The 27909-nt window shown below is 40.9% G+C and overlaps 3 protein-coding genes across 5 annotated transcripts; all 3 read left to right on the forward strand.

Moving 5' to 3' along the window:
* The first annotated feature begins 721 nt into the window (after positions 1-721).
* rab13 (RAB13, member RAS oncogene family) lies at positions 722-7397 on the forward strand. The gene is made up of 8 exons (XM_082550923.1): positions 722-1292; positions 1983-2043; positions 3137-3197; positions 3318-3395; positions 5090-5179; positions 5496-5561; positions 5687-5737; positions 5844-7397. The coding sequence occupies exons 1-8, from the start codon at positions 1169-1171 to the stop codon at positions 5913-5915; spliced, it is 603 nt and encodes a 200-aa protein (XP_082407049.1). The 5' UTR covers positions 722-1168; the 3' UTR covers positions 5916-7397.
* A 1662-nt stretch (positions 7398-9059) lies between these two features.
* On the forward strand, positions 9060-20647 carry fam189b (family with sequence similarity 189 member B). 3 transcript variants are annotated; one of them, XM_082550920.1, is made up of 16 exons: positions 9060-9438; positions 9586-10035; positions 10278-10547; positions 10641-10697; positions 11104-11211; positions 11346-11459; positions 11560-11667; positions 12606-12766; positions 12891-12990; positions 13069-13141; positions 15918-16215; positions 16312-16643; positions 16725-16766; positions 18205-18380; positions 18486-18626; positions 18714-20647. In XM_082550920.1, exons 3-16 carry the CDS (start codon positions 10314-10316, stop codon positions 18966-18968), a joined length of 2199 nt encoding a protein of 732 aa, XP_082407046.1. In that variant the 5' UTR covers positions 9060-9438; positions 9586-10035; positions 10278-10313; the 3' UTR covers positions 18969-20647. The 3 variants fall into 3 exon arrangements, with proteins under 3 accessions (XP_082407046.1, XP_082407047.1, XP_082407048.1); XM_082550921.1 differs by having other exon boundaries at positions 10308-10547; XM_082550922.1 differs by having other exon boundaries at positions 9060-9408; positions 9586-10547.
* Positions 20648-22177: 1530 nt separating this feature from the next.
* fdps (farnesyl diphosphate synthase (farnesyl pyrophosphate synthetase, dimethylallyltranstransferase, geranyltranstransferase)) lies at positions 22178-26887 on the forward strand. Its single transcript, XM_082551944.1, has 10 exons — positions 22178-22388; positions 22829-22981; positions 23067-23207; positions 23680-23760; positions 23885-24007; positions 24635-24723; positions 24806-24878; positions 24965-25042; positions 25166-25300; positions 26261-26887. The coding sequence occupies exons 1-10, from the start codon at positions 22386-22388 to the stop codon at positions 26459-26461; spliced, it is 1077 nt and encodes a 358-aa protein (XP_082408070.1). The 5' UTR covers positions 22178-22385; the 3' UTR covers positions 26462-26887.
* The last annotated feature ends 1022 nt before the right edge of the window (positions 26888-27909 follow it).

The raw sequence follows: 27909 nt of genomic DNA on the forward strand, positions 1-27909 counted from the left end.
GAAAGTCAGAGGGGAACTGTTGTTACCTGCAGGTGACACCTGGGGAAAGTTACAGTGTGCTTCTCTTCCTGTAGGTGGTGCAGGTTAGACTGGAGCTACAAAAGCACTGAGCAGAATTAAGAAAGTGTCATTTTACATATATTCTTCTGTCGAGGCCAACTTTCATGCTTGGTGGTCACATTTTAAACGATGACTCTGATATCCAACAGTCTCTTTCTTGCAGGGATGTAGAACATTAGTTGTTATTTGATTAAGCTTCATAAACAATGTTAGCTTTGTATTGCTTTGTCTTATTAAGGGTACAAAGTATTCACTTAAAACGTACTCCAAGTAAAGGCCCTGCATTATGTTACTTAAGTAAAGGTTTAAGTAAAAGTACTCTTCAGTGAGGGAGAATTACATGAATGCAGAAGGACTTTAAGCAGCATTTTACTGTTTTTGAATATTTTTTACTTCAACCTCAATTCCTGATTATTTCCTTTAATAATCAAATGACTGAGAAGGAATCAAAGTTGAGCAATGCTGTTAGAGTTATCCAAGAGCATTTCTCAACAAGAAAACCCTATGATTATAGATTATAGATTTATTAATATCATTTTATTTCATGGAGGATGTAAGGAAAGAGCACATGTTGTTTAAACCAACTTTTTCACTTGTATCGGTCCATACACACGTGTTTACTGATCAAATGGTGCCACCTAGTGTCCGTGCTGAGTGAGTGCCTGCGAACTGTGAACCGTTCACTCCCATAAAGCTCTCCCACACGTAGCTGCTGTGGGATTGGGGCCGACAGCAAGTTCCGTTTTCTTTTTTTTTTAAGTGGTATTTCTGCAGACTGGATAAACTTGTTTCCACCCCGATATGCTTGTAAACGGGATAATAACGACTCTCTAATACATGAGGGCTGATCTGAAAGAGTCTGTACAACTTTATCCTGCGCAGTCCAAACACAACACGGAGGAGGATCGGAATTTACCGGTGACAAGTCTGAGAGTGAAAAGAGGAAAAAGAAGAGGATCCACTCGCAGGAGATTGCTTATTTTAAGTCACAAGGAAAAGAAATCTAGATTTAACGCGTTTGGTGGTGGATGAGAAGATCTCCGGTGAAGAGACAGACCAAACTTTCCCCGCTCCTGCTTTGACTTCTGCTTGAAGAACAACTTCGACCATGGCGAAAAAGTATGATTTCCTTTTCAAACTGTTACTCATCGGGGACAGCGGAGTGGGAAAAACGTGTCTGATCATTCGTTTTGCTGAGGACAATTTCAACTCTACGTACATTTCCACCATCGGTACGTTTAATGTTTGAATTACAGTCTGCGACATTTCTGCTTCAGCTTATGATTGGCTTCTGTGAAACTTGGGATATGAGCAAGACAAATGTTTGCTGACATTTCAAGCTCCGTTTTGCCTCTGTTTACTGTAAGAGCTGGTTTCCCGGACTGCTTTCATGTCCCAACTAGTCTGCGCTCTCTTATTTTCTTTTTCTTTATTTAGTCTCTCTCTCCTTTTTTTTCTTTTCTCCCTGCTGAATGTGTGTGCTCTCTCTTCCCTGACCCTCTCCCCCATCTCTCCCTCAGATCTCATTCCTCTCATTTGGCTCACAGAGGGTCCACCCACCCTCATTCCTATCTCTTTTACCATCTCTACGTTCCCAGAAGAATGGCTGGCTTTCTGGCATGCACAGTTTTGCACAGTCAACCCCCTCTTCTGCCCCGCACTGTCTATGTGTCTGTCAGCTTGTCCATCCAGCAGAAAAACACAAAAACACAGCAGTCTGTAGCAGTTTGCAGGTCTGTATGTCTGATCTTTATGTCTGCTTGTGGATGGCAACACCCTGGGGGGTAGGGGGTGTATGTTCAGTGTCGCCACCTTAGTGAGGGTGACTCATATCAACTGCAATGTATGAGTTTTTGTCTCCAATAGGGGTATTTAATGCAGTCTTTGCCCCCCCCCCCCCCCCCCCCCTTGTTGTCTCCCAGGAATCGACTTTAAAGTAAAAACCATTGAAGTGGATGGAAAGAAAGTGAAACTGCAAGTCTGGTAAGAAGTGGCATGTGGTTGTTTGTCTGCAAACGGTTTGTGATATGGTGAGGCAGATAAACCCTGATTTGTTGAGTTATCTTTCTCTGCCCTCTGACTGCCTCCGGCTCGTTTTCCTGAGAGGAAGGAGGAACCTCCCTCTTCTTGTCCAAATCAGGATTTTATGACAGGGTTCATGTCCAAGTCCATCACACACGGCCACCACAGAGAGCTACTCCATGTCATTTAAGGGTGCTGCTAGAGAAGATATAGCAGCGTCAAATACCAGCACGACAAAAACACGTTTATTTTTTGTTGGTTTTTTGGTCAGATTTGGCCTGTTTTGATTCCTTCTTTCACATCAATATAAAGGAAGTATTTGAAATACAAACGTAAATGTGTTTAATCTTGCTATAAATTCCTCTTAATGCATGCAGGTAATCTGTCTACAATTACAGCAAAGAAACGTATGGATTTTTACAAAACAGTTTCTCAAAAATGATTTTTTTCCCCTCATTTTAGAGCCTAAACTCTCCTTTTCAGCAGCACCTACAGACACCAATCATTGCTGAGCGATTCTCTTTATTCTGCTGTTTTTCTTCTTGTTTTAAAGAGAGGTTTGCTCATATATAATTCAGAACCAAATTTATAGAAGTTTTTTTCTGAAGACACGGTGAAAATAAACCTTTTATGACTGTTGACAGATCTTTCTGATTTATGGAGTACAAAAAATGAGAGATCCAAAATCCCCTCTATAAAAACCGTCGGCTCTGGGATGCCAGCAAAACACAAACAAGAACTTTGATCCTGGCTTCATCGAATGTTTACATTTCTCACCTGTAAAAGTTTGCAAAAAAGTTTAAATTTATACATTTTGATATTAACACATAGTTTCAGAAAACCTGTGATGCAAAAAAAAAAAATTCTTAGTGGAAGTATTTTAGTGGGAAAATGTATCTGTTAGTGCAAACTTACCCTGTAGCTTGTAGCCTGTAGTGTCTCACCTCAAATGAATCTTTCTGCATTCTGCTATACTCCAGGTTTTTTTCATATGATAGAAGTATTTTAAAGACCTTGCAGCACCTTTTTGATTCTAAGTGTGTGCTTTTTCTAGGGACACAGCAGGGCAGGAGAGATTCAAGACCATTACAACAGCCTACTACAGAGGAGCCATGGTGAGCGCAGTATGCCTCCAGGACAATCAGGCCTGGATAATCAGGCTGACATCACTGCCTCTTTGTGCTCAGTCTGCACCTTTGACTGACTCTCTCTCCTGTCTGTTCTCTGTTCATCAGGGCATCATCCTGGTGTACGACATCACTGACGAGAAGTCCTTTGAAAACATTCAGAACTGGATGAAGAGCATCAGAGAAGTAAGCCGGTTTTCTATTAGCCGTGACAAAGATAACTAGGAAAGACCAAGACTGCAAAGCTAATGAGTTTATCTGGTCAGTTCATTTAAATCAAAGAAGCAAAATTCCTGTATCTTCTACTGAGGAAACAGTAATCTCTACACCATTATGTATGTGGATTGTTCTCAGGATAACCTTTCTTGTTCATAAACCAGCATAAAACTATCCAGCATGGCCTCTTGTGCTCACTTTGTTAATGATGTTTTTCAACCAAAGTAAAACTTTTAGTTGATTAAGGACTGAAGAGGTTTTCTACTCACATGTTGGCTAGGTGTCACGCTGTGTGGGAGACCTCAGATAAATGTAAAACTTTCTAAAGTCCTGGCTAGCAGCTAGGAGCCACGCTAACAAGGGCATAACATGAAAGGAAAGTTACCGCTGTTGTCTCACAGCAAGAAGGTGCTTTGAACCTCCTGGTCGACTGGGACCTTTCTGTGTGGAGTTTACATCTTCTCCCTGTGGCTCCAGCTTTCTCCCACAGTCCACAGATTTCTGGTCCTTTGAAATAAGGTTGACCGATGGTTGTTAATTGGACATAGGTGTAGATTTGACCAAGCATGTGTATATGTGTTTTTGTTAGCCCCATGCTGGACCTCTGCCCACCCAGTGGCAGCTGGGGATAGGCACCGCACCCGGGAACTCTTAGTTGGATTTTTAATGTTGCTCAGATATTCAAGAAAAACTAAAGATAATGCAGGAAGCAAGATTATTAAAACTGAACTAAAACTAGATGTTAAAAAAATCAATTAACTAAAGTAAAATAAAAACTAGACTTTTGAAACAAGCTAAAGCTAACAAATGATTTTGTGAACTTGTGTTACTTTGGTTAAAAAAAGATATAAAAACTTGCCTTGAGAGATGTGTTTATTGACACTGGCATATGCCCTCCACACACAGGAATAATAACAAAGACTAAAAGTAAAACTGAAATGAATAGAAACTTTTCCATAAATAAAAAATGAACTGAAATGGGCAAACCGACTGAAACTAAACTGATTTAGAAGCAAAAACTCAAAATGAAATAAAAATAAAACCTAATGAGACTAATTACAAAACTATAAGAAGCTTTTTCAATAAGTGAATTCTGCCCATTTTAATATTCCAATTAAACAGACAATATGCAAACACGTGGTGTTCAATATCTTTACATCAAGTAAAATTAAGAACATATTATAGCTATAAATGCGTAACCAGTGTCATTGTTTACAGATATACATGGCACTTGCTTACCTTCTTCATTTTCTTTTTGTTTTTTTTAAACACTTTCATGTAAGCATTACAACTGAGCTGAACTGAAAATCGCTTTTATAGCTGTTTTCAGTCTGTTCACAGCTGTTAAACATATGAATGATTCAGTCACATTTTCATAAAGCAACTGTTATGATTTCATGTATTTGTGGCCCGCAAGTTGTCAGCGACTCTGAGAGATTTGTTTTGCTTGTTTTGCCTGTAAACAAACTGTAGACGGCAGCACTGACGAACTGCGGAAAGATGGCAATGGAGCATTTCAGGGAAATGGTCTTGGTTTAAAGGGAGAAACCGCTCTGCTGACAAACAGCTGCTATTAGTGTCTCTGTTGAGGTTTTTGCTCTCTGTGCTCTCTTTCACTTTGTTGAAGTCATTTTGATCAGTTAATCACATTCCCTCTTTCCCAGAATGCATCAGCTGGGGTCAGTCGGATGTTACTAGGTAATAAGTGTGACATTGAGACAAAGCGGAAAGTTTCCAAGGAGACAGGAGAAAAGGTAAGATGTCGCTTGCGTTTTTTTTACTTGTAATGAAACAGCAGAGGTGTAGGTTTACTTTGATGGTAGTTAAACTATCATCCAGGGTAAGATACACATGAGTAGATGGATTCAAAATTAATCATTTGTGGGGCTACTTTGCAAAGATTTCATTTTGAGAAAGAATATTGCATGGATTCCTCCCTGTTAAACTTTAGCGGACAGGAATGCTTGGGAAATGGTCAAAGTTGCTAAATTTACTCGAGATAAAACCCAGGAAGTGATTATTACCCATATCCTGTCCTCCTGTAACCATCTCTGTTCCTAATGTTAACAGCTGGCCAAAGATCACGGCATCAGGTTCTTTGAGACCAGTGCGAAGTCCAGCATTAATGTCGAGGAGGTGAGCAGTTTCTCCATACATTGAGCTTGTTTTATTATAGCTCTTTTGTTAATGTTTGTTGTGTGTTAATATGCAACAGACCTATATTTTCTCTCTTTCTGTGTTTCAATCTATCTGTCCTGCAGTCTTTTCTGGCTTTGGCACGAGACATACTACAACAATCCAGCAAGAAGCCAGTAAGCCAAAACACAAGATCAGTAATGCAGCGCTATAAAGAGTAATTTTGCATGCTCTACATACTGTATGACGGTAACGTAATTTTTTCGTCTGTTTGTTTGTCAGGGCCCCAGAGGTCAACAGGTGAAAATCACCAGCAGCACAGAGAAAAAATCCTCCAAGTGCGTTCTTCTCTAGACATGATTTCACTAGTGTATGGAAGAAAGAACATAGAAACTTAGGAGCGCCTGTGTTGACAAGGAAAAATGTGGCAGGGTTTGCAAATATCAACGACAGAGAGGTGCTAAAGCTCTGTTAAACTACACTATACTCCCTTTATAAGTTCTTCCACAAGAATTCTGCTGTCTCCAAAATAATATATGGATAAAGCAGCCCCAGTTTTTCAGACTGAACATATCCTTTATGTGACATCTACTGCGATAAACATGATTCCACAAAAAGTTGGAGTCTGACTCCGAGACCTTTAAAAAAAAAAAAAAAAAGGTCCCCACCATGGCACACATTGCTGTCACTGACCGTATATCTTTCTCGCTTACGTTATCGTTCCTACAACAGCACACCAGCACTTAAAAGAACTGCAGCTGTCTCTTAATGCTACCATTTCATTCATTTCTAATGTGTGAGCATGTGCAGGAGTAGCTTTATGGAGCTCAGTTGGCCGTAAAACACTAATGTGGTCTGTTTTGATTCACTTGATGGACACAGGGTTTTATTTAGAGTTCAAGTGGTCATAAGCATCTGAGAAATTGAGGTTTAAATACTACTGGGGAATTCTAATTTATTAAAGAGGACCTATTATGCAAATTTCCAAATTCATATTTTTTAGTCTTGGTCTCTGCTAAAGTAGCTTTACATGATTCACACCTTTTTTTAAATGTGTGACCTTTGTGCAGACCTTCCCTTTAAGCCCACATAAGGAATATGTGGGCTCTGACATGTATAAAACTGAGTTTTTGGCTCACATGAATTGCTTGCAAAAACAGTGACCTCATTATTATAAGTTTTGGCATTAGCACAGTGGCATATGCATAACAAAAAGGAAAAGCATGATAGGTCTGCTTTAAGTTATAAATGATAAAATGACCAGAATTGTTAGAGCGAAGGTAAAAACATGACGTACACATTAATGATGAAACAAGTTGGTCGCTGGACTTGAATGTGAAACAAGTTCTGTGTAAAACAACGCCTTGTTTTAATAGATGAATGGATTGAGAATGTGGATATAGATATTAGATATGGACAGTGATAAGTGCAATATGAGAAGATGAGTGGAGAGATGGGAAAAAAAAGATGGATTAAGCAAGTGAATGGGCAGGATGTAAAAGCCTAGGAAGCAGCAGCGTGCTCATGTGTCCCTCATAGCGAATTGATTTAGTGGGTCTTGCCTTTTATCTGAAGTGCCTGGGAAAGCTCTTACTAAACGCTACCACATATTAGCGACATCTGACATGGCAGCCTCTCTGTTCAGGCAGTTTGATGATCGTTCAAAATAACCGATTGCAGGTCTTCATCTGATTCTGACAGATCTTTTTTTTCTCTACACACACGCTCTAAATTTCTGTTTTCTTTTGTAATTTCCTCCACATTGTTAGTTTTCTTACACCTGCCAGATTGTATGCAAGACCTGACGCTTGATGAATAAAATTGCAAAACTATAAATATATTGTTTGTTGTATTTTTTTAAGTTCCTGTTGGTACAGTGACGCAATAGTTTTTCTTTCCTGGTTTAGCATTGTCATAAATGTTATTCTCTGTATTCACATTTGCCTTAAGGGGCTTTACAGTTTGTACAGCATCCAACATCCTCTATCTTTAGATTCTCAATCTCGATAAGGGAAAAGCTCCCCTCAGAATCCATTTAAAGGGGAAAAAATGAAGGAAACCTCAGGAACAGAGCAGTGATCCCAGATATGTGAAATAGTGAAATGACAGCTGCACAATTTCAATACTGAAAATCATAATGTTATCAATTAGGAAAAATATGGATACAGTGTTGTATTGTGAAAGACTTAGCTAGGCAGAACATCTTTTTTTTCTTTAATTAAATACCTTAAATGACATCAATTAAGCGATGTTAAACTCTGTGTCCTAGTCCATAGACTTCATAGAAAAGAGGGACATAGGTTATAAAACTGTGTTGTGGGGTTTTTTGTTTTGTTTTGAAAATTCTTCAGTGTGAAAGCAATTTCATGATATTCAACAAGTAAGTGGTGGCTTTAATTTTTCAAAAGCACATTTTAAAGCATTCTTTAAAATTGGGGGACTTCATTTATTTATTTATTTTAGGGGTTTTTGGGGGGGGGGGGCACTGTCTGACATACCTGAGTGGGGGGGCTTTTATTTTGGAAATTTCAAATGCATTTAAGCCATAGTGAGTATAAAAGATGCACATAGCTACCATAACATCACCCACCGGTTTGTGAAGCCTTGAGATTTGCTATCACCATCTTGGTTTCCAAAAGAAAAAGAAAAATGATGTGATGTGATGACTGACTGTGAAACTGTGCTCATTGGCTAAGGACTTGAGATTAAGAAATTGTTTGCCAATGAGCTGTGGTTTCACACCACAGATTTATTTTGAGACATAATATGACAACGATTTACAAAATACACTCATTAAAAATTATTATTATTCAATACGACCCCACATGAGTGGCCAAGCCTTTAAACTCAGCAGGAAACTGTTGGCAGAGTTCAAGTTAGAAAGCAGTTTTGTGACTTCTATAGAACTGGAAGTGTTTTTGAAAGTTATCACCTTCTCAGAGTATTCAACACTTCCACATGGGCTTTGTTTTTCCGACCTGGAAGATATATCCATCTTTTATTTTGTCTGTGGTTAAAGCATACTGGACATTCCACACACACAAAAATTAGGGCTTTTACTGTGAAAATCTATCATCCAAGTATAATGGTAACGTCCTGTAAGTCCCGTAGTATTTATTTTGAGAATCTGACACCGAGATCTGTTAGTCACTATGAGGGTCTTTGAACGAACAAGAAACATTACATATGATAGACACATCGCTGGTTGTTTTAGACGAGCCACCTACAGGACACACATTCTCACTACAAAGAATCTCTGCCACCGTCTATTTCTCTTTCTTTCTTTTTTAACTCTCCTGCCAACAGCAACTGCTTCGGGTTTTTGTGTGTGTTGTCGTTGTTGTTTTAATCGTCGCTGCAGCAGTAAAAGCTGGATCCTGTCGCTAGGCAACCACCCCTCCTTCCCAGCATCAGCACCAGGACTGTGTTAACGCTCTCTGCCGCATCACCGAGTTGGCTGCACGTTCTGCGTGCCTTGTCATCACGTATAGGGCAGGTTGTGGTTTGCAAACACGATCCGTTCCTCTGCCAGAGTCACAGCTCGGCTTGGAAACAGAGGAAGAGATGCGAGGGCAGCAGAGGGGAGGGGCGAGCAAACACGATAATGAAAGATAAACTTAAGTTGCTGTGCTATGAGGGGGCACGGGAAGGCTAAGCGGCTGTATTGGTGTGATGTCTGGTGAAAGGCTGTGAGGTAAACGTCGGTGGTACATACACACATTCACAAACACACGGGCTGAACGGGATGCCCGCGTGACTGCAGGGAGGAAAGAGGCGGCGGAGGAGGAAGAACAAGAGGAGGAGGGGAGTCTAGGTGCTTGTGTGGACCGCCGCAAAAACCTCCGAGGTGGAGTTAACAAAGATAGATAGTCTGCTGGTAAATATTCCAGCCTGGCTGCTATTTTGGTGCAGTTTGAAAATCGATGGAACATTTATTTCCTGTTCATGCCGGGATAGCTAATTAGTCTTAGGGTGATCTTAGGGTTTTGATCTCCTCGCCGTCTTTTTTTCTCTTCCGTGACAGGATAAGGAGCTGATAAAAAGGTCGCGGGAGGGGAGCGCACATGTTCAGATGATGTTCCTCAAGACTGGACGCACGGACTGACCCCCACATGCCGCCTCTGCTGGGAGTAAAACTACAAGCGAACAGCTGCTATCTCTGAGATGCTTTAGAATTTGCGGCCTGCTCGGGTCTCCAGTTACCGCAATGCCACGGGCTAGAGGAGGGAGAGAGGGACGAGAGGAGGTGGAGAGGAGGAAGCAGCAAAAAGCAAATGAGTAATAATAGCAATAATGTGAAGATTTAAAAGGAAAACGAATTGCCCAGTTTGCCTGTTAGCGTTATAATCAAAGAATGGCTGGGCAGCAGAATGGCGTAGACTGTACTATATAAGCTACATTGGCTTCTGAACTGAGTGGGGTGAAAGAGACGCTGTGTGGACTTAAAAGTATAAAAGCTGAAACATCAGATGAGGTGAGTATGGTGCCTGCGACTGTGTGGTAGCAGCTCATTTTTTCAACTTTCTGCTGACAAAGTTATTGGACTCACTGGCTGGACTACAGTGTGCACCATGGGACATTGCGCAGAACCTGCCAGTGGAGAATTTGGTGCATAACTGTGACAGAGCAGAGCTCTGAAGCCAGCATTTATGTCTCTCTCTCTCCTGCTCTCCTGTGCTTCTGCCCACACAACTTGTCTTATGAACCCGCTGTAAGCGTAAACCCTTTCCCTGCCTCCTCCACAAGCCAAACATGCCTTCACCTTCAGACTCTAGCAGCGTGGCTTCAGCCTCTGGGTCCCGGGGTTGGTCAGACAGCCGCAGGGGCATGTCTGGCCGGGGGCCTGGTGGAGCCCGACTGCTCCTTTACCTGGGGCTCTGCCACCTGGGCTTGGGAGCAATGGTCCTGGCCTTCTCTTTCACCAGCATGGCCTTCACCACCACTCCCCGCGTAAGGCAGTCCTGTCCATTCTGGGCTGGTTTCTTTGTAAGTGTAACTCGTACTGAAAACAAACAACAGTATGTTACAGCAGATATACTAAAGGAGGTATTTCATGGTGCACATGCTTTTTGTTTCCAGGTGGTGGCATCGGGGATTGTTGGAATAATCTCATGGAGGAGACCTCTGACGCTGGTGGTATGTGTAGCACATTGCATCAAATCTTTCTGAGAATTTCAAACTTTTCATCCTTTTTGGCATAAAAGTGGGAGTTTAAAATGTGCATTCTTACATAACTGATAATTGAGGGTCTTTGTACTGGGGTGTTTTGTCACTATGTGGTTTAAACAATTCTATATCTGCATGAAAAAATCTATCATATTTTATATTTTGATTACACTGTGCACATGAAGTAAAACACTTAGCAGGCTTAAGATTTCAGTGCATTCAGGACAGAAAACAGGACCAGGATCTAAAACAGGCACTTTCATTGAACATGTTCTTTACTCTGGTTGAAAGCATCTTGAACCATGAGATATCCTGCTGTGGTCTTTGGTTGAATGCCACACTCTAACTCAAACGTCATCTCTGTGTATCTCCACAGGTGTCACTGTTTATGCTGCTGTCTGCAGTGTGTGTGATACTCAGTCTAGCTGGCTCAATGCTGTCCTGTCAGAATGCACAGATGGTCAAGTCCATGCTCACCTGCCAGGTACAGTGAGCAATATTATGCAAGCTTCGTCTTCTACCTTCATGCTTAGATGCATGGAAAACGTGACAGGAATAGCTGCAAATATCCACTTTTGGTCTACCGATTAGTGCTTTACACCAATCCAATGTGTTTAGGTGGAAAATGGTCTGTGTGTGTGCTGTGCACGCACAGACCCCTGCTCCACAGATGAGGAAAAGCTGGTCCTCAACCAGGATAATGGGTGCCACTCAGTCAGAAAACAGCTGAAGGTAGGTAGAATATTTTTTGACCACACTGGAAATCCATTTTCCACATAAAAGATTACATAAACCAAGATTTTGTTTTCTTTTGAATGCATCGTCTATACAGGACCTTTTGTTCAGTGCGTGTGGTCTCAGCATTCTCTCCACCATCATTTGTACCCTGTCCACCGTGACCTGCAGTATCCACATATTCTCCCTGGACCTCCTGCACCTGGTAGGAACAGATTCAGCACATTTTACATTTAAAATGTGGACCCTGCAAATGTGCTGGACTGCTGCCTTAAGAGATTAGAAAATATATAGTGCTGTGAAGAAGCATTTGCTCCCTTCCTGATTTCTTTTCTTGCATATTTGTCACACTTACCTGTTTCTGATTTTGAAAAATGTTTAAACATTTAGATAAAGATAACTCAAACAAATACAAAATTCAGTTTTTAAATGATTTATTAAGGGAATAAAACGTCCAAACCCACCTGGCCCTCTATGAAAAAGTAATTGCCTGAAACCTGATAACTGGTTGTGCCACCATTGGCAGCAAGAACCGCAATCAACAGTTTGCAGTAATAGGCAATGAGTTTTTCAAACTCGCCATCAGACCCAACTGTTCTTTGCAGAAATGTTTTAATTCACCCACACTGGAGGTTTTTCCAGCATGCACAGCCTGTTTAAGATAAGTCCTGTTTAAGTCTGGACTTTGACTAGGCAACTCCAAAACCTTAATTTTGTCATTTTTAGCCATTCAAAGATGGACATTAAGGTGTGTTTTGGATCATTGTGCTCCTGCATAAGCCAAGTGTGATTGAGTTTCAGGGCATGAAATGATGGTTGGACATTGTCCTTCAGGATTTTCTGATAGAGAGCAGAGTTCATGGTTCATTCAGCTAAGGCAAGTCGTCCAAATACTGCAGCAAATTTTTCACGTAGGGCAGGTAGGTTTGCATATTTTTTTCCCTTAATAACAGAATTCGTCCTTTAAAAACTGCATTTTGTATTTACTCAGGTTATCTTTGTCTAATTTTAAAATTTGTTTGCTGATCTGAAACATGTAAGTGTGACAAATATGCCAAAAAATAAGAGATCAGAAAGATAGAAGATACTTTTTCACAACACTGTATCTTTTAAAGATGTACCCAATTTTTTATTCCTGTCCAGCTGGCCCCACATCGCTCTCGGTCTGTCAACCCAGAATGCACCACTCCTCAGGATGCCTTCCTGACCAACATCATGGACTTTGAGGAGTTTGTTCCACCCATCCCTCCACCCCCCTATTATCCTCCTGAGTACACCTGCAGCTCTGAGACAGATGCTCAGAGGTACTAAACATGCACTTAAAATGCATCAATATCACTTGTGTTCGACGTTTAGTAGCCATTCACTTACATGATTAGGCTACATTTTGTAAAACCAAATGATTGATATTTTTGAATTCACATTTAGCATCACCTATAATGGCTCCATGGAGAGCCCCGTTCCCCTCTACCCCACTGACTGCCCTCCTCCTTATGAAGCTGTGATGGGACAGAGAGCTGCCAGTCAGGTAAGTATGTGTGTACTTGTATGTGTTTGTGTGATGGACTTAGTGAGAAGCTGATCTTTGTCTTTTGTGACTATCAAGGCCACAGTGTTTGACCCCCACGGCACTGAGCTGTCTGGAGAGAGAGGAACTTCCACCGCCTTCAGTGGAGAAGGTTAGCTAATGGAATATATGTTTTATGGAGCCATTTGCATTTGGAATATTAAAAAACAACTATTATTAAAAAATTATTAGAAAAAGTTACTAAAAATCAACACAATTATCATTTTAAAAACTAGTTCCAAACTTGAAGGGGTACTTCACTCCCAAACCAAATATACAGATTTTTATTTAGCCTTGTGTAGGCGAAGAGGGTGGGGGACGGTAACAATTGGATCCGGGTTGAAATGAAAAGAACGCCAGGCAGAGGTATTTAACACAAAAGAAATCTTTATTATAATCAATTAACTCAATATTCATATAAACAGTAACAACAAAAAGAGACAGCAACGCTGCTTTAATGATAAATCAGACAGTCCAACCCAAAGAGATGGTGACCACTTCAACAAAGAAAACAACTATAAGGCTTCAACAGAAAAAGACAGCAACGCTGCTATTAGCAATTACTAGGCAGGCCAAACAAAATAATGGAGGCCACCGACACTTAAGGAAAACCACTGCTCAGTTAAGAGCTACTCACAAAGAGCCACACACAGCAGGCCTTCTCCACACCTAGACCAGTATCACACACTGACCAGCACAGAGGGGAAAACCACCAGAAGTCTCTCCCACATCCACACTGCTCTCCTCCAGCTTATATCACCTCTGAGGGTAATTGGTGGTCAACAAGGGCAAATGAGCAGCAGGTGTGTCCTAAAGGAGAAGGCAGGGACAGAGAGAGACAAGGGGAGGGGCAAGAAAGAAGGAGGAGGAAAGGGAGAGGACAACACCACGCCCACACACTCCCACGTCCTCACAGGATGTAACACCTTGCTTACATGATTGTAAAAAGACCAAAACATTAATACACATATTTTAATTAAAGCAATTTTCAAGCCATACAAGGTAGCATTTTAATATAGGTGTTACTAATCATATTAATAATACTCTGTTCTAAACCGGTACACAAACAGATGATTTAGGTACACCAGTGTTAACCTGCTATTAAAAAATATGACTGGTGTGAACTCTGTCTATCTTTTTCTTTTTTTGTTCGTCATAATTTCAGAAATGGGACAGTACTGTTGTTATGACATTACATAATTTTTGGGTTGTTTTTTTCTTTTCTTCCATTTTTTGTTCCTTTGTACACTGCAAGCCAAGTGCCATCTAGTGCAATTCAACAGAAAGGTCGACATCTCTACAGCCACAAGATGGACAGATACTTTTTTTAAACTACATGCTAGAGTAAAGAAAGAAATAAAAATAAAAATAAAGTGTGGTTAATTTTATATTGGATTAAACACAAGTGTTAAACCTCATCTGCCAGTGACTTTTTTCAAATGTCAGCAATGTACTAAAATCAGTATTCACTGACAGTAAATATATTGAATTAATCAGATCTATATTTCAAATTAAGACAAACTGAAAATGAAACATAAAGCAGTGTGTAAAAGTCTTGCACCACTTCTCATTTCTTTATATTTTGCTCCAAGGAGCCACATATTGTCTCTTTTTTTTTCAGTGATCATAAGGAATATTTCTCCAGGCTTTCTGAAGTTCTTGCAAAGTGTTTATTTGAGGATTGGTTCCTTTGCCACTTATTTTCAGTCCAGTTTCTACCTGACCATTTTCAGATTAATGTTTATTTATGGGGTAAGGGTTAAGGTTATGCTTATCATGCCTCTTAAGACTGACCATTCAGGCATGAAAAGCCTCCTAATTCAAGGGATGAACTAGTGTTGTATCTGCACATAACAGAGAACTTAACAAAGAATCCATTTTTAACTGTGTCTTTAGACACTTTGTTATTAACAGCCTGACACAAAAAAAACTGATCATTTGTTCACACAATATTTTTCCACCAACAAGGTGATTCCCAAAGAGAAGTGAAGCCTCATCAGAAATGGTCTCAGTGGAAGTCTGGCTGTCAAGAAGTCATTGTTAAGCAAGGGAAACAGGGACAAAAGGCTGAGGTATGCCAAGTTACACAAGAACTGGACAGAAAATCAGTGGCATTAGGTCTTATTGAGTGATGAATCCAAATGTGAAGTCGTTGGTTCAAATCATCAATAATATGTACAGAGGAGGTTGGGTACAATGATCTACAGCTGCCTGTAAATTATGGTTGAAGCTCTGCGATGGTTTGGAGCTGCAGTTCAGCCACAGGTGTTGGTGATCTTCCCAAAACTAATGAAAATATGATCACACAGAAGTACCCTAGAATTTTGATCCACCATGCAACACCAACTGGAAACTTCTGATTGGTAACGGCTCATTCTCCAGCATGACAATGATCTCAAACACACTGCCAATGGAGTGAAACCACACCTGGATAGAAAAACACACAAGGGAACACTCAATTGCAGGCTGACCTCCTCAGAGCCCAGAACTCAACATTACTGAAGCAGTTTGGGATCATCTCAACAGTAAATGGATCAAAAGGCAGCCAACAGCCAAAGAAGAGCTTTGAATGTCCCTCAAAAATCCTAGAACTATTCCTGAACACTACTTAAATAAATGCCAAGAAAGCTCACATAAAAAGATTTCAGGCTATGTTGAAGAAGTAAGGTGGTCATATCAAATTTTCGCTTTCAAGCTCATTAAAACTCCACAAACTCTGTGCAGTGTTGTACAACAGAAAACAAAAAAGCATTAAGTCATAATTTTTACTGACAATATTATTGCTGAGGTATAGTAAGGAGTTTTCTTAGATTACTTAAAAAGTCCTATAAATGAAATCAAAATGTAACATTTTCCCTACATAATAAAGGATTACCTTTTTTTCTTAGTGTCTATGGACAGTGGATCTCTGTTAATGTCAGAGATTGTGGACATCCCTGATGATTCCTCCCCCTCTGAGGACTCCTGCCTCTTGGAGGTTGGGCTGAGAAACCAAGGGGAGAGGCGTAACAGGAACGCTAGTGAGGGTGGAGACGGAGGAGATGGTAGGGAGTATATCAACTTAGGTGGCCCACCGTGTCAAACACCAGAGAGTCCTCTGGCAGGAGGGCCGAGATCCAGGCGATTCCTCAGAGGAGAGCGGTCCAACTCCTGCTCCTCACCCAGCACAGCCACCACCACATACAGGTGAGTGCAAACGTCCGATGCCGGGTTAAAATCAGAAGTTGAAACTGCAAACACATGCCAACATATGTTTTGGCATTTTCCGGTTTTGTCATCCAGGTCTCCAGTGTTGCGGCGCCAGACCATCCTGGCTAGTAGCTGTTCCCAGCTGGAAGGGAGTTGCACCTCTCAACACCAATCCTCGATCCCAGAGATTCGAGTTCGCCCCTCCACCCCTTCAGTCCAAGGAGCCATCCCAGCCTCTTCTGCTCCCCTTACCTCATCCTCCTCTGCTACCAGTGAGCAACCCCATCCGCACCAACCCCTGTGTCTTCACCGGAGAGCTGGGAAGAATGAAAGAGATGGAGAGAATGTACAAAAAGACCGGGAAGGCTTCCTACGCCTTGTGAGGTCACACAGTGAGCCAGGTCTGGGCTCCTCAACTGAGAGAGGTAAGTCAGACACCAACGTAAACACATGTCTTAAACTAGCTTTATAGATCCCATAACCTGTCTGAACTTACATTTCTCTAGTTGACTTTGGCTCTGGAAGCAGCAAGGCATCTATAGACACAGGTAAGAGCTCACTCCTATGGACCTTAAAGATGAGATAAACTTTATCAGGCAGTGTGATGTACAAATGTTCTTAGTTAAAGAGCTGAACCTTTGCTGCATTTCATCACCACCTCTGTCATCCTTTCTTCCTCTTTACTTGAGATTGTCTAATTAGAAGGAGAAACCCCAAAAGAGATCATGTCTCAGTTGTTTTGATCAGACATAGCTCAGCTCATTTACCGCTAATTGCCCTCATTCATCAAAGCCTCTTAGCAACGACTGGAAACGTACGCTTCAGAGGAGACATGGAGATCCAGCCCCATGTGCACGTGATTTATGAAACTTTTCCAGAACATCAAAATTAGCAGTGATTTGATTACATATTGATAAATGACATCACTTTGTGGAAACAGTAATGTGCCTTCTTATCTGCATTTTCTTTTTCAAAGGACAGACCCCAATGGATGGATGCTCAAGCAGCAAAGTCATGGATACAGTACGTCATGGAAAAATGCAATAATCCATGATTATCCATGATACAGGCCTTAATGTCACTATCACAGGCATAAGATTTTAGGTAGCCTAATTTATTATGGGAGATTATTCCATCAGACACACTAAATAGTATGCTCTTTACTGTCTAGTCAGGGGGACAGTCTGGTACATTCTGTAATACCATGCAGCACTTCCTACAGTCTATATACACTATACCTCTTTGAATCATCAGCAGCAATATTTGTGTTTTTGCAGCTGTTTCATCTGCTTTTTTATGCAGCAAAAGTCAGAATGTTTGTAATTTAGCTGTTAAATTTCAGCTATGTCTACCTGTATGTTGTTTCCCTCACTTCCAACCTTTCTAAGTATATGTTAAGGTTGTTTTTCACCATTTTGTTTTTCTATCAGCTCAGGACTTTTTGGTTTGCAATTTTGTCTTGGACTCGGCCTACATCTTTATTTATATAGATTATACAGCAAGAATAAAAATATCAACACATATTGTACTGTAATGTGGAGGGATCTACAGTTTTCCTGTGGCATCTCGCCAATCAGACTGCAACTACTATATACTGCTGCAGTCACATTTTTTTTCTGTCTGCTGGTTGGGTGAAATTAGCTGAATGTCTAGAGTGAACAAAGATCCATATTTTAAATCAAGTAAATGGGCCTGCCCCTGGCAACTTTTCTAAGGTGTACCTTGCCTTTTGCCCTATGACAGCTGGGATTGGATGGGAGGATGGATAGATAGATAATTTATTCATACTTAGCCCCCTGCAGATCAGCATTATGCAAGTTGCTATAATGGTCTGCACAGCTCTGTGCCTGTGTCTGTTTTTTAAGGATATTTTTGACTTGGCATTGGGCTTGTTTTGTCACACAGACCTGGCAACTCTGCTGCTGGATCAGCTAAAAGGATATTATAGCTCTGCATGTAACATTTTCTTTTTCTTCTTATGCAAAGGCCCATCCTCTGAAGCGTGTCTGTTGCCCCGCACTTCTGTGCCTCCGGTTGCTGCTCTGCCCAGAAAAGGCAGCATCAAATTAGCAGCCACGGGGGTGCAGGTCCCCTCCAAACCTGCACCCACTTCACCGTTACGTTTACCTAAAGACTGCCACCGTTCTCTCGGAGACCTTAAGGCAAGTCAAAAAAAATTCTTGAAGGAAGTTACAGGAGCAGTAAGGTGGCAAATATGAACGGCTGTGCAGTCTGCTCATTCTCTGATCTCCTTGTGTTTCCGTCAGGTCACTCGGGTTCTGGTGGCTCGCTTCTTGCAGCGCTCCAAACGTAACCTGGCACCCCCATCTGAGCATGCTGGCAGCGCAGGGCAGGGACCTAAGAGAAGGAGTGGAGCTGAGGGTGCCAACCACTTGCCCTTGGAGCAGGTATAAAAAGAAGTCCTGATTACGCTGTTATGTCACTTTGCAGCAAACCTTCTGCCCTTTCTCACAACTTCATAAAAATATCTTCAGGTGTTGCGAACGCCTTGGAGCACAAGCCGCGGACAAGCCAACCATCATTCCCATCATCCTCATCGACGCGGACATCACCATTCCCACAGTGACAGTCGTCACAACCGACACTACAGCAGCCGGGCGCCTGAAGGGATCCACCTGCGCAGCTGTGGAGATTTAAGCTTCTCCTCCTCAGCGTCACTGCGTCGATTAGTGACACCTCATGCACCACATGGGTCATCGGGAGCTCTCTACTCAGAGTCTGCACTGTGAAAAGAAGAGGAGAGTGAAGGAGGGGTGGAGGAGGAAAATAGGTGGCACGCAAGATGACAAGGCTGTAGGGGGAAATATCTAGAAGCCTATTGAGATATTATTCCCTCCTTTGTCTCTTATTCACTTCCGTTTCTTGGAGCAAGCTGTGCAAATGGCCTTACTTAGTGGTGCTCTTTATCATGTGAACAACATCTTAGAGCTCCCTCACAGATCAACAGCAGTGCAGTGCTCTGTAGATGTTTATTTCTGATGGGCTCTCTTTAGAGAACCTATTGGCCAAGATCAACCTACCAGAAGCATCTTTTCTGCCACACCAATGAGCTCCTAACTCTGACTGGAAATGGAACTCAACTAGCATTCAGATTTACTTACACTTACTTTTAATCTCAGTCTGTTACACAATGGGTTGCAATATGCTTCTGGCCCTTTTGTACATTGCTATTCATTCACGGGATCGCTCAGGTGAAGTGATCAAGGAAAGCTCTTACTTTGTCTTCCATTGATTAAACAAAATGCATCATCATATATTCAGCTGAGTACAATGTAAGATAAACAGACAACACATGAGAAATGCTTTCACATTACTAAGTTGCTAATTTTGTGTTTTTCTAATTCAGTCACACTTTTTCCACCTACACGATGGCCTTCGAAAAATAAGGCAGCCAGCATTCAGACACTGACATTAGTGCACGCCACAGACACAGGCTCAGCCTGTGAAATGTACTCTCTGTGGGTGGCCCCTGGACACGGTCATTTCATTTGCCCGTGCGCATGTTTTGCTACAACCGGCGATACAGCAGAAACCTTGTGCATTGAATCCTGACTGTCTGTGTAATTAAGTAACATGTCCTTCAGAATGTCTTTATCTGCATGTTTTGACTATGCTTCCTTTTTTTTCCTCCCCTTGCACCCAAGACCTGTGATAGTCGGCAGTTACAATGTATTTGTTTTAATAGCTAGCTCTAAGGACAAGGATCTGCAGCGCTCCCACGGGCTCCAAACATGCCTCTGTATCCAATTTGATTTTAATCGAGTTTCAATATGTGACACTGGCTAAAGCAGCTTGATCCTGTAAGATAAATAGGTGTAACTTGTACTCCGATGATATGAAGAGTCTCTCGCAGTAAATGTACAGATGAATTGATTAAGTGGTCAGGCTTCACAAAATGTGTTAGCACATGTCCCTGTGGACTCTACGGGTTGCTGATGGTTAGTTGAATGACAAAACAAAAAGAAAATCTTCCAGATACTCTCATGACAGGGAATTTATGATGGGTCTGGCAGCTCTGGGTACTGAATTTTGAAGTGTAATAATATATTTGTATCAGATTGGATTTCTTTTTTTCTTTAGAAAGACTTTCTGGTGTGCTCACCAAGTGATGATACTGAATACGTATCAGTAAAGGCACATTTTGGATACACTCATACGTATGTATCTAAGTTTAAAGATTTACACACATACACACTTACAGGCACATGCATACACCTATAAAGGCACTGAGCTGTGTTTCTACCTCCTGTCTTGCATAAAACATAATTTATTTCAAGAAATGTATATCTGTATTGCAGGCTTAACAGGACAGAGCCTTGAGATCTGAACAATAAATGTAATCTAAGTATGACACCTATTCCAGATTTTAAATGCAGTGTCAATGTATTTCATGAAATGAAATAAATGATAGACAAAATGCAGTGTTGTGCAAAAGTCTTCAGCAACTCCTCATTTATTTAGATTTTGCTAGTAAACTGTAAAGTAGCTTCAGTGTTTTATTGAAATATATGCAAACATAAATGGAAATACAGTGTATAAGGTCAATTTTAAGCAGCTATTATTTAGCTAATATTAAATGTACAACAGCGCCAGAACTCTCTTAGGCAAGATTTCTTATAATTTCTTATGTAGTCTTGAAGGATTGTTGTCCATGCTTCTAGAAGTACAATCAAATCTTTTCTTTGGGTGTTGGCTGCTTTTTCATTTAATTCTCTATCAACATAAAGCCACGGCTCTGAGGAGGCCAGTCCATGACTAATCATGTGTGTGTTTTTTTATCCAGGTATGCTTGTAATGCATTGGCAGTGTATTTGGTTTCACTGTCGTGCTGAAAAAAATAAGTTTTTAACCAAATCAGATACTTTCCAAATGGTATTGAATGTTGGATCAAAAGACCTGTTTTCCAGATTCAGCTTAAGAAATAAGAACAAATTGTGTTTTTTTCCAAGAGACTGCAAGTAACAAAGAGCCTCAAGATACAATTTAAAACTGTTTCTTTGCCAAGTTGTCTGGTATGTGTAGACACAACATTGGTTCATCTCATGCGTTAGGTGCATTTTTATGCTTGAATTCTGTCAGATTAAATTGGATTAACAAACAATAAAATAAAGTAATATTTATGGTAAATGGCCTGTATTTATATAGCGCTTTACTAGTCCCTAAGGACCCCAAGGCGCTTTACATATCCAGTCATTCACCCATTCATTCACACACTGGTGATGGCAAGCTACATTGTAGCCACAGCCACCCTGGGGCGCACTGACAGAGGCGAGGCTGCCGGACACTGGCGCCACCGGGCCCTCTGACCACCACCAGTAGGCAACGGGTGAAGTGTCTTGCCCAAGGACACAACGACCGAGACTGTCCAAGCCGGGGCTCGAACCGGCAACCTTCCAATTACAAGGCGAACTCCCAACTCTTGAGCCACAATCGCCCACTTATAATAATAATAATCTCAAAATGGCAAGATACAATGACTGGACTGAAAATTAATGAAAAGGTGGTCAATGTCCAAGGAAAAACAAACCTTTAAAAAAGCTTCAGCTATTGCTCAAGATCACTTTAAAAAATTGCTTGCTCCATGCAAGCAAAATAGAAAGAAATGAGGAGTGGCTCAAGACACTGTAAAATACCTGTGTTGTATATAAGTACAAACTAGGATATAATATATTATTTTAAAAATACAGTATAGAAATTATCTATGTACTGAATAGGATCATATAATTTTCTTATATACTGTATACTACTGTGTACTATAATACAGTATAGAAATTTCTTCATTTGCTTTATCATACTCCTCTCTCCACTCTTGCCACCCCACTTAAGCTCCGCCTCTTCTCAAGTCCTATTGGTTAGCCATTGTGAAAGCCCATCCTGGTTCGATGCACCAAACCAATGAAACCCCTTAATGTCAAATGGAGCCTTTTAAAATCTCCGCCCATATTTAACCACTCGCAAGGAACACTGGGACATTTAGTTCGACTGCGGTGTAATAAAACAGACAGCAGCGTGATAGCAAACTACAGTCTGATATCCTGGTTTTAGGAGACGTTCACAGACTCCAGTTTGACAAGACTGAGAAAGTGAAGACCGGCATTTTATACTGTATTACATCGTGCAGTCTGGGATTACAGGGCGGCGTTATTATGGTGAGTAAAGGCATTTGTATGAATAAGAAACATTTTCATTCGTTATGTTATAACTAGCCTAGAAGGCAGAGTGAATTAAGGAAAACGATGTAAGCTAAAGTCAGCAAACGCTTCTTTTCATGATAACGGAACTAGCTAGCTAATAATAGTTTCTCTTTAGCTTAATCCACTCTGCCGGATAGACCATTGCCTAGTAGTGTTAAAGTAACCTGGTAGTGTTACAGTCACCTGGTTGATCCTCATCTGGAGCAACCATGTGATTTACCTTTACCTATAGAAACGTTTGTTACTGGTCGGCACAATTGCACGGTTGAAGGGTAATGAGACGCTTGCTGAGCTGGGTCTCCAGTGCCCATAAAATTATCCGGACCGTTTGGCTGACCGTGTCCCCCCTCGGGCCAAGAAACACCTCTCACCTGCTGTGCATCTCGTCTTTGCAGGGAGACAGAGTTTGCAATGGGACGCACAACAAGAAGGCTCTGCTTTCAGACCCTCAGCTGTTTGAAGACCAGTTTGAGGAGCTCGTCACAGAGCTCACAGAGAGAGACTTTACAGATCCCGTGCTGGCAGACGCATTGAAAAGACTGAGAGAGGTAAGTATGTTTGACTGGTCTCTTTTTTTTCATTTAGCAGAGGGGGACAATGATATGTAGATGTTCATGTGTGTTTTTGTTTGAGGTTTTGGTATACAACACTCCTGGAGGAAAGAGGAACCGAGGCCTTTCTGTGATTGGCTCACTCAGGGAGCTTGTCCCGCCCTCCCAGCTTACCCAGGACACCGTGCAGCGGGCTCTGTTGGTCGGCTGGTGCATTGAACTGGTGAGGGTTTGGTATGGCGTGTTAAATTAAAAGTCTGACCGTATTTCATTAATTTTTTACCCATTAAAAGTCAGTGTCGGTCACAGGTGATTTTAATTCTGTTCCAACCTAATTAAGCATTAAGATGTTAAGCTGCTTTAAAAGATTGCACTACATAGTTATGACCTCCTTTAAAGTCTGCAATCTTCAGTAGGGGCTTGGGACCACAATAAGCAGTACAAACAATATCATTACTACTTTAACCAGTAACTTTACACTATCCTCATCTGCAATCATGTTTAATCGTGATTTATCTTTAATCATTGTTGAGGCTGGATTTTACTAAATTGACAGGAAGGTAGCTGGAATATGCAGGTTGTGTGTCTTTAAAACTTTCTCTCACGAGCAGACTCTTGACTGTAGCTTTTAACACTTTGCACAAGTGCTACGTTTTCTAATTTAGGTGTTGCCGCTGTGTGTCTGATACTTGCAGCTTCAAGCGTTTTTCCTCGTGGCAGATGACATCATGGATGGATCTGTCACTCGGAGAGGGCAACCCTGCTGGTACAAGAAGGTGAGACTTAATATATTCCAGAAAAGGAGACTAGTATGAGTTTGTGCTGTGGTTATTTTCCCACTTCCCTCTGGTTACCTATATAAATCCTACCTATTGGTTTGCTTGTTTTTGTTTTTTTTAGGATGGTATAGGTCTGGATGCCATTAATGATTCCTTTCTGTTAGAGGGGTCAATCTACAGACTGCTTCGCAGATATTGCAGAGATCAGCCCCACTATATTCACCTCCTGGAGCTGTTCAACGAAGTGAGTCTTCTTGGCTGAAAGTGTGCTTGTGCATCTGGCAGCAAATTCATCACTTCGTTCGTAAAATGTATGCAGTAACGGCTCTTAAAAGCCAACTGAGAGACTGCTGAAGAGGTTATGACTGTGGTTACGCATGATTTCACTCAAATGTCCAGCTTGAGCAATATATTATTGCATAGTTAAATCCGGCTCAACACTTAGTCATCTTCAGCATTGTCCACTGTCCACAAACTACTCCTCAGAAAATGCAAAACATCCTTCAATCCATTTTCTTTACCGCTTATCCCGTTCGTGGCAGTGGGGAGGTGGCTGGAGCCTTTCCCAGCTGCCATAGAGGGAAGAGGAAAAAATGTCCTTTACAACATTTTCCTCAAGCCAACACTGTCATCTTGCTGATGTGTGTTTTGTTCAGCCAACCAATTTAATCAGCCTGCATATTTAGATTGTCATGCAAACTAACCACAAAATTTTCAACACAGTTTCCTAATTCTTTAATTAAAATCTCTCAAATTATTCATCAGCTGTCAAAACATTTGCCTATTAAGTGACCGAACAGTTATTTCAGAAACTCAAGTACTTGTGAGTTTTTACTTACCTTGTGTGTTTTCTTCTTTCTTTTCCCCTCAGGTCACTTTCCAGACAGAACTCGGTCAGGCTCTGGATCTCATGACTGCTCCACCCAGACAAATTGACCTCAACAGATTCACCATCGAAAGGTCAGAAGGGGAGAGAGTGTTGAAAGATGAGTGTTGTTTATTGCAATAAGTATTTATTTCTTTTTCTTTTTTTGTCTTTAAGGTATAAAGCAATCGTAAAATACAAGACTGCCTTTTATTCATTTTACCTCCCAGTGGCAGCTGCGATGTATATGGTGAGTGTGTCAACTTCATGTTGCATAAAAATGGAGGTAAAATAATACAGCTTTAAAACACTCTTTGTACCTTTTTTCTTTTCCAGGCAGGAATCAACAGTGAAGAAGAGCACAGCAACGCCAAGCACATCTTACTTGAGATGGGGGAGTTCTTTCAAATACAAGTAGCTACTTTTCCTCATCATTGACCTTCATAGCATAATATTTCCCATTCGTTAGCTGCACGTGTTGCATAATACGCTGCTGACTATTCTGTTTTAATGACCATCTGATGTATTCTGTCACAGGATGATTACTTGGACTGTTACGGTGACCCTGCTGTGACAGGAAAGATTGGCACAGACATTCAGGACAACAAATGCAGCTGGCTGGTTGTGACAGCCTTGGAAATCATGACTCCTAAGCAGAGAGAAGAACTAGAGGTTGGGCCTCATTAAATAAATGCTTCTCTTCTGATCACGTAAAATTTATAAATATGTGGCAGAGTTGGGTTGCCACTGTGTAGAATTTTCATTTTGATGATGCTTAGCTGTACGTGCTCTTGTTTTTTATCCTTTAAATGTGCATTTGTATGGTTGTTAGTTTTAAAACTTTTCGTTTTTAAATCAACTGATATAATGAGCAAAATAATAATATTAACCGTATTAATACATTATGTTGCAGAGAAAGTAGCAATCTCTCTATCTAGCCCTGTCCCTTACATTCTTGTAATATTACTTTGTAATTAAGGGGGGGATTTTGAGTTAACATAGCATCTCATCTAGAGAGAATTTTCATACGGACAAGAGAGTAACCACTGTTTGTGTATACTGTCGTTAGACTCTGCAGTAGGATAGAATAAACATCTAGATCTGCTGCCGGGGTAGCTTCATTATTCATGTCAGCTGGTTGCAGAAATTAGTCCTTGGCATCGCCAGATGTTGCTAGGGCCTCAGTCACATGCCATAGAGACCAGTCAACGGTTACACTCTATTGTCTGCTTGTTGTACAACAAGTTGAGATACATCCAACTACAACAAACTACACAGCAACTTGATTTAGTGCTGGCAGTTATGCAGCTCTATGCTCTAAAGCTCGCATTGCTGGCTTGCGTCTTCTATAAGAAATCAATACTAGTTTCTGGTGGAGTAGTGGTTCAGCTCTGTTTGCGTCATATGATATAAAATTGCTAATCTTACCCTTAACTTTTCTTACTAGCAGATATTCAATGTTCTGGGCATCCAGAAAATTCCCCTGACGTATGTGATCATTGGTACAGTTTAAGTCGGTATTAAAACGTCTACACCTTTAATTCTTTGACGTTCATCTGTTCCCACCTTGTTTAGACTCATGACTAGAGTCATTTGTTAGTGTTAACAAGTTCATTTTGATCTCCTCCTCAGGGATGTTATGGACAACATGATGAAGCCAGTGTGGAAAAGGTCAAAGCACTGTACAACAGCCTGCAGATGCCATCATTGTACCAAAAATATGAAGAGGAAAGCTACCAGCGCCTCCAGAAACTCATCGCCAGCCACGCACAAAACCTTCCTCACTCTGTTTTCCTCAATTTTGCCCAAAAAATCTACAAGAGAAACAAGTGAGAGGGCTTGCTGCTTTGTAGAAAATATGTTAACAGCATCAAATACACAAGTCTGGTGACTCTTATGAATACGCACAAGCAGGTCCTCACTTATTTAAATAAAGTGTTTCAGACTTCAGCAGTGTAACTCAGTCAGGACTTTGTTTAATAGACGATGTCCTCTGTCAGAGGAATCTGACTGATAGAAGGATAACTTTGGAGTGAATCACAAAGGGTCTGATTTAACTTCAGTGTGCCTGAACTGAGGAACACATGAGAGGGATGATGGATTAATGTTTTTTTGATTGCATAATAAATGGGTGAATGCTGATGGCAGAGGACAGATGATGAAAACTGACAAACTGTTCCATATGTTTTATAGTGTTTAAAGTCCGTACTAGCCAAGAATTTATTGCTTTTAATAAATAATATATAGTGTATGAACAAACATGGTTGTGTACATTTCATCTTTTTGTGTGGTGTTATGTTGTTTAAAGAGACAGGATTTTTTTTTTTTTTTTAGCACAGCTTTTCCAAACATCCTGGTTTTATTTTGTATGCTTGCGTTATTTTACTTTCCTCACACAAATCAAAATTATTAACCACCATGATGCTAATAGTCAATGGTGTGTCCAATTTGCAGCCTGTAGTCAGTTCTAGTTTTCACAAAGCCTCACATACGTCTGAGCAATCTCAGCCCAGCTCTCAAGCTCCTCCAGATTTGATGGTCTTCCCGACAGATTTACAAAGTCAGGGCTTTGTGCAGACCAGTCTGTAATGTTCACTTTGGCCATCTGGAAGCAGTTCTTCAACAGAGGCAACAAATGTTTTAAGTCACTGTCACCTTGGAAAACAAAGCGATGACTGCTTGAGGTTTTCTTCCAGAATCTTCACATATCCTTATTTCTTTGTGATTCCTTCCACTTTCATGAGATTCCCAATTCCAAATGCACTGAAGCATCCCCACCATGATGTACCCCCAATACGGGTGTTCTTTGGGTTGTATTTCTCTCCCTTCTTTCTCCAAACATAAGCAGCATCCCTGCTCTAGATTCAGCTCATCTGAGGAAAGCACTCAGCATATTTAGCATACTTTAGTCTGACTTCAAAATTTCTCACAGTTTTTCTTTCCAGAGTGTTTGAAATCTTTTGCTTCCTACGTCTACGAGACTTGGTCTGTATTGTGTGGCTCCCTTTGAATTTCTTGATGATACTTCTCACTCCAGTTCTTGACACTTGGATATGCTGTGATACTGTTTTATATCCATCTACTGCTTTATCAGCATGAATAAGTCTTTTTCTCGACTCATAACTGATATCTTCTGTTTTTGGCATGATTTTTACTCAAGTGACGACTCAAACCCTTGCTGACATTTTTATACTGTGTTTAACTTGGAGGATAACCGTCAGCTTGAGCTTTGAGCACTACAAAATAATAGCATGTCATTGCACAGCAGTGGTTCATGATAT

Source organism: Aulonocara stuartgranti, assembly GCF_965226115.1.
Source record: "Aulonocara stuartgranti genome assembly, chromosome: 11".
Classification (NCBI taxonomy): domain Eukaryota; kingdom Metazoa; phylum Chordata; class Actinopteri; order Cichliformes; family Cichlidae; genus Aulonocara; species Aulonocara stuartgranti.

What these genes read in the sequence shown, in the direction of transcription:
- fam189b (XM_082550920.1), top strand. Translation starts at nt 10,314, where the DNA reads ATGCCTTCACCTTCAGACTCTAGCAGCGTGGCTTCAGCCTCTGGGTCC. An exon ending in GGGCTCCTCAACTGAGAGAG is followed by an intron (nt 16,644 to 16,724) that starts GTAAGTCAGACA and finishes ACATTTCTCTAG; the next exon opens with TTGACTTTGGCTCTGGAAGC. An exon ending in GTTCTCTCGGAGACCTTAAG is followed by an intron (nt 18,381 to 18,485) that starts GCAAGTCAAAAA and finishes TGTTTCCGTCAG; the next exon opens with GTCACTCGGGTTCTGGTGGC.
- fdps (XM_082551944.1), top strand. An exon ending in CATTGAAAAGACTGAGAGAG is followed by an intron (nt 22,982 to 23,066) that starts GTAAGTATGTTT and finishes TTTTTGTTTGAG; the next exon opens with GTTTTGGTATACAACACTCC. An exon ending in AACAGATTCACCATCGAAAG is followed by an intron (nt 24,724 to 24,805) that starts GTCAGAAGGGGA and finishes TTTGTCTTTAAG; the next exon opens with GTATAAAGCAATCGTAAAAT.
- rab13 (XM_082550923.1), top strand. Translation starts at nt 1,169, where the DNA reads ATGGCGAAAAAGTATGATTTCCTTTTCAAACTGTTACTCATCGGGGAC. An exon ending in TACGTACATTTCCACCATCG is followed by an intron (nt 1,293 to 1,982) that starts GTACGTTTAATG and finishes GTTGTCTCCCAG; the next exon opens with GAATCGACTTTAAAGTAAAA. An exon ending in AAAGTGAAACTGCAAGTCTG is followed by an intron (nt 2,044 to 3,136) that starts GTAAGAAGTGGC and finishes TGCTTTTTCTAG; the next exon opens with GGACACAGCAGGGCAGGAGA.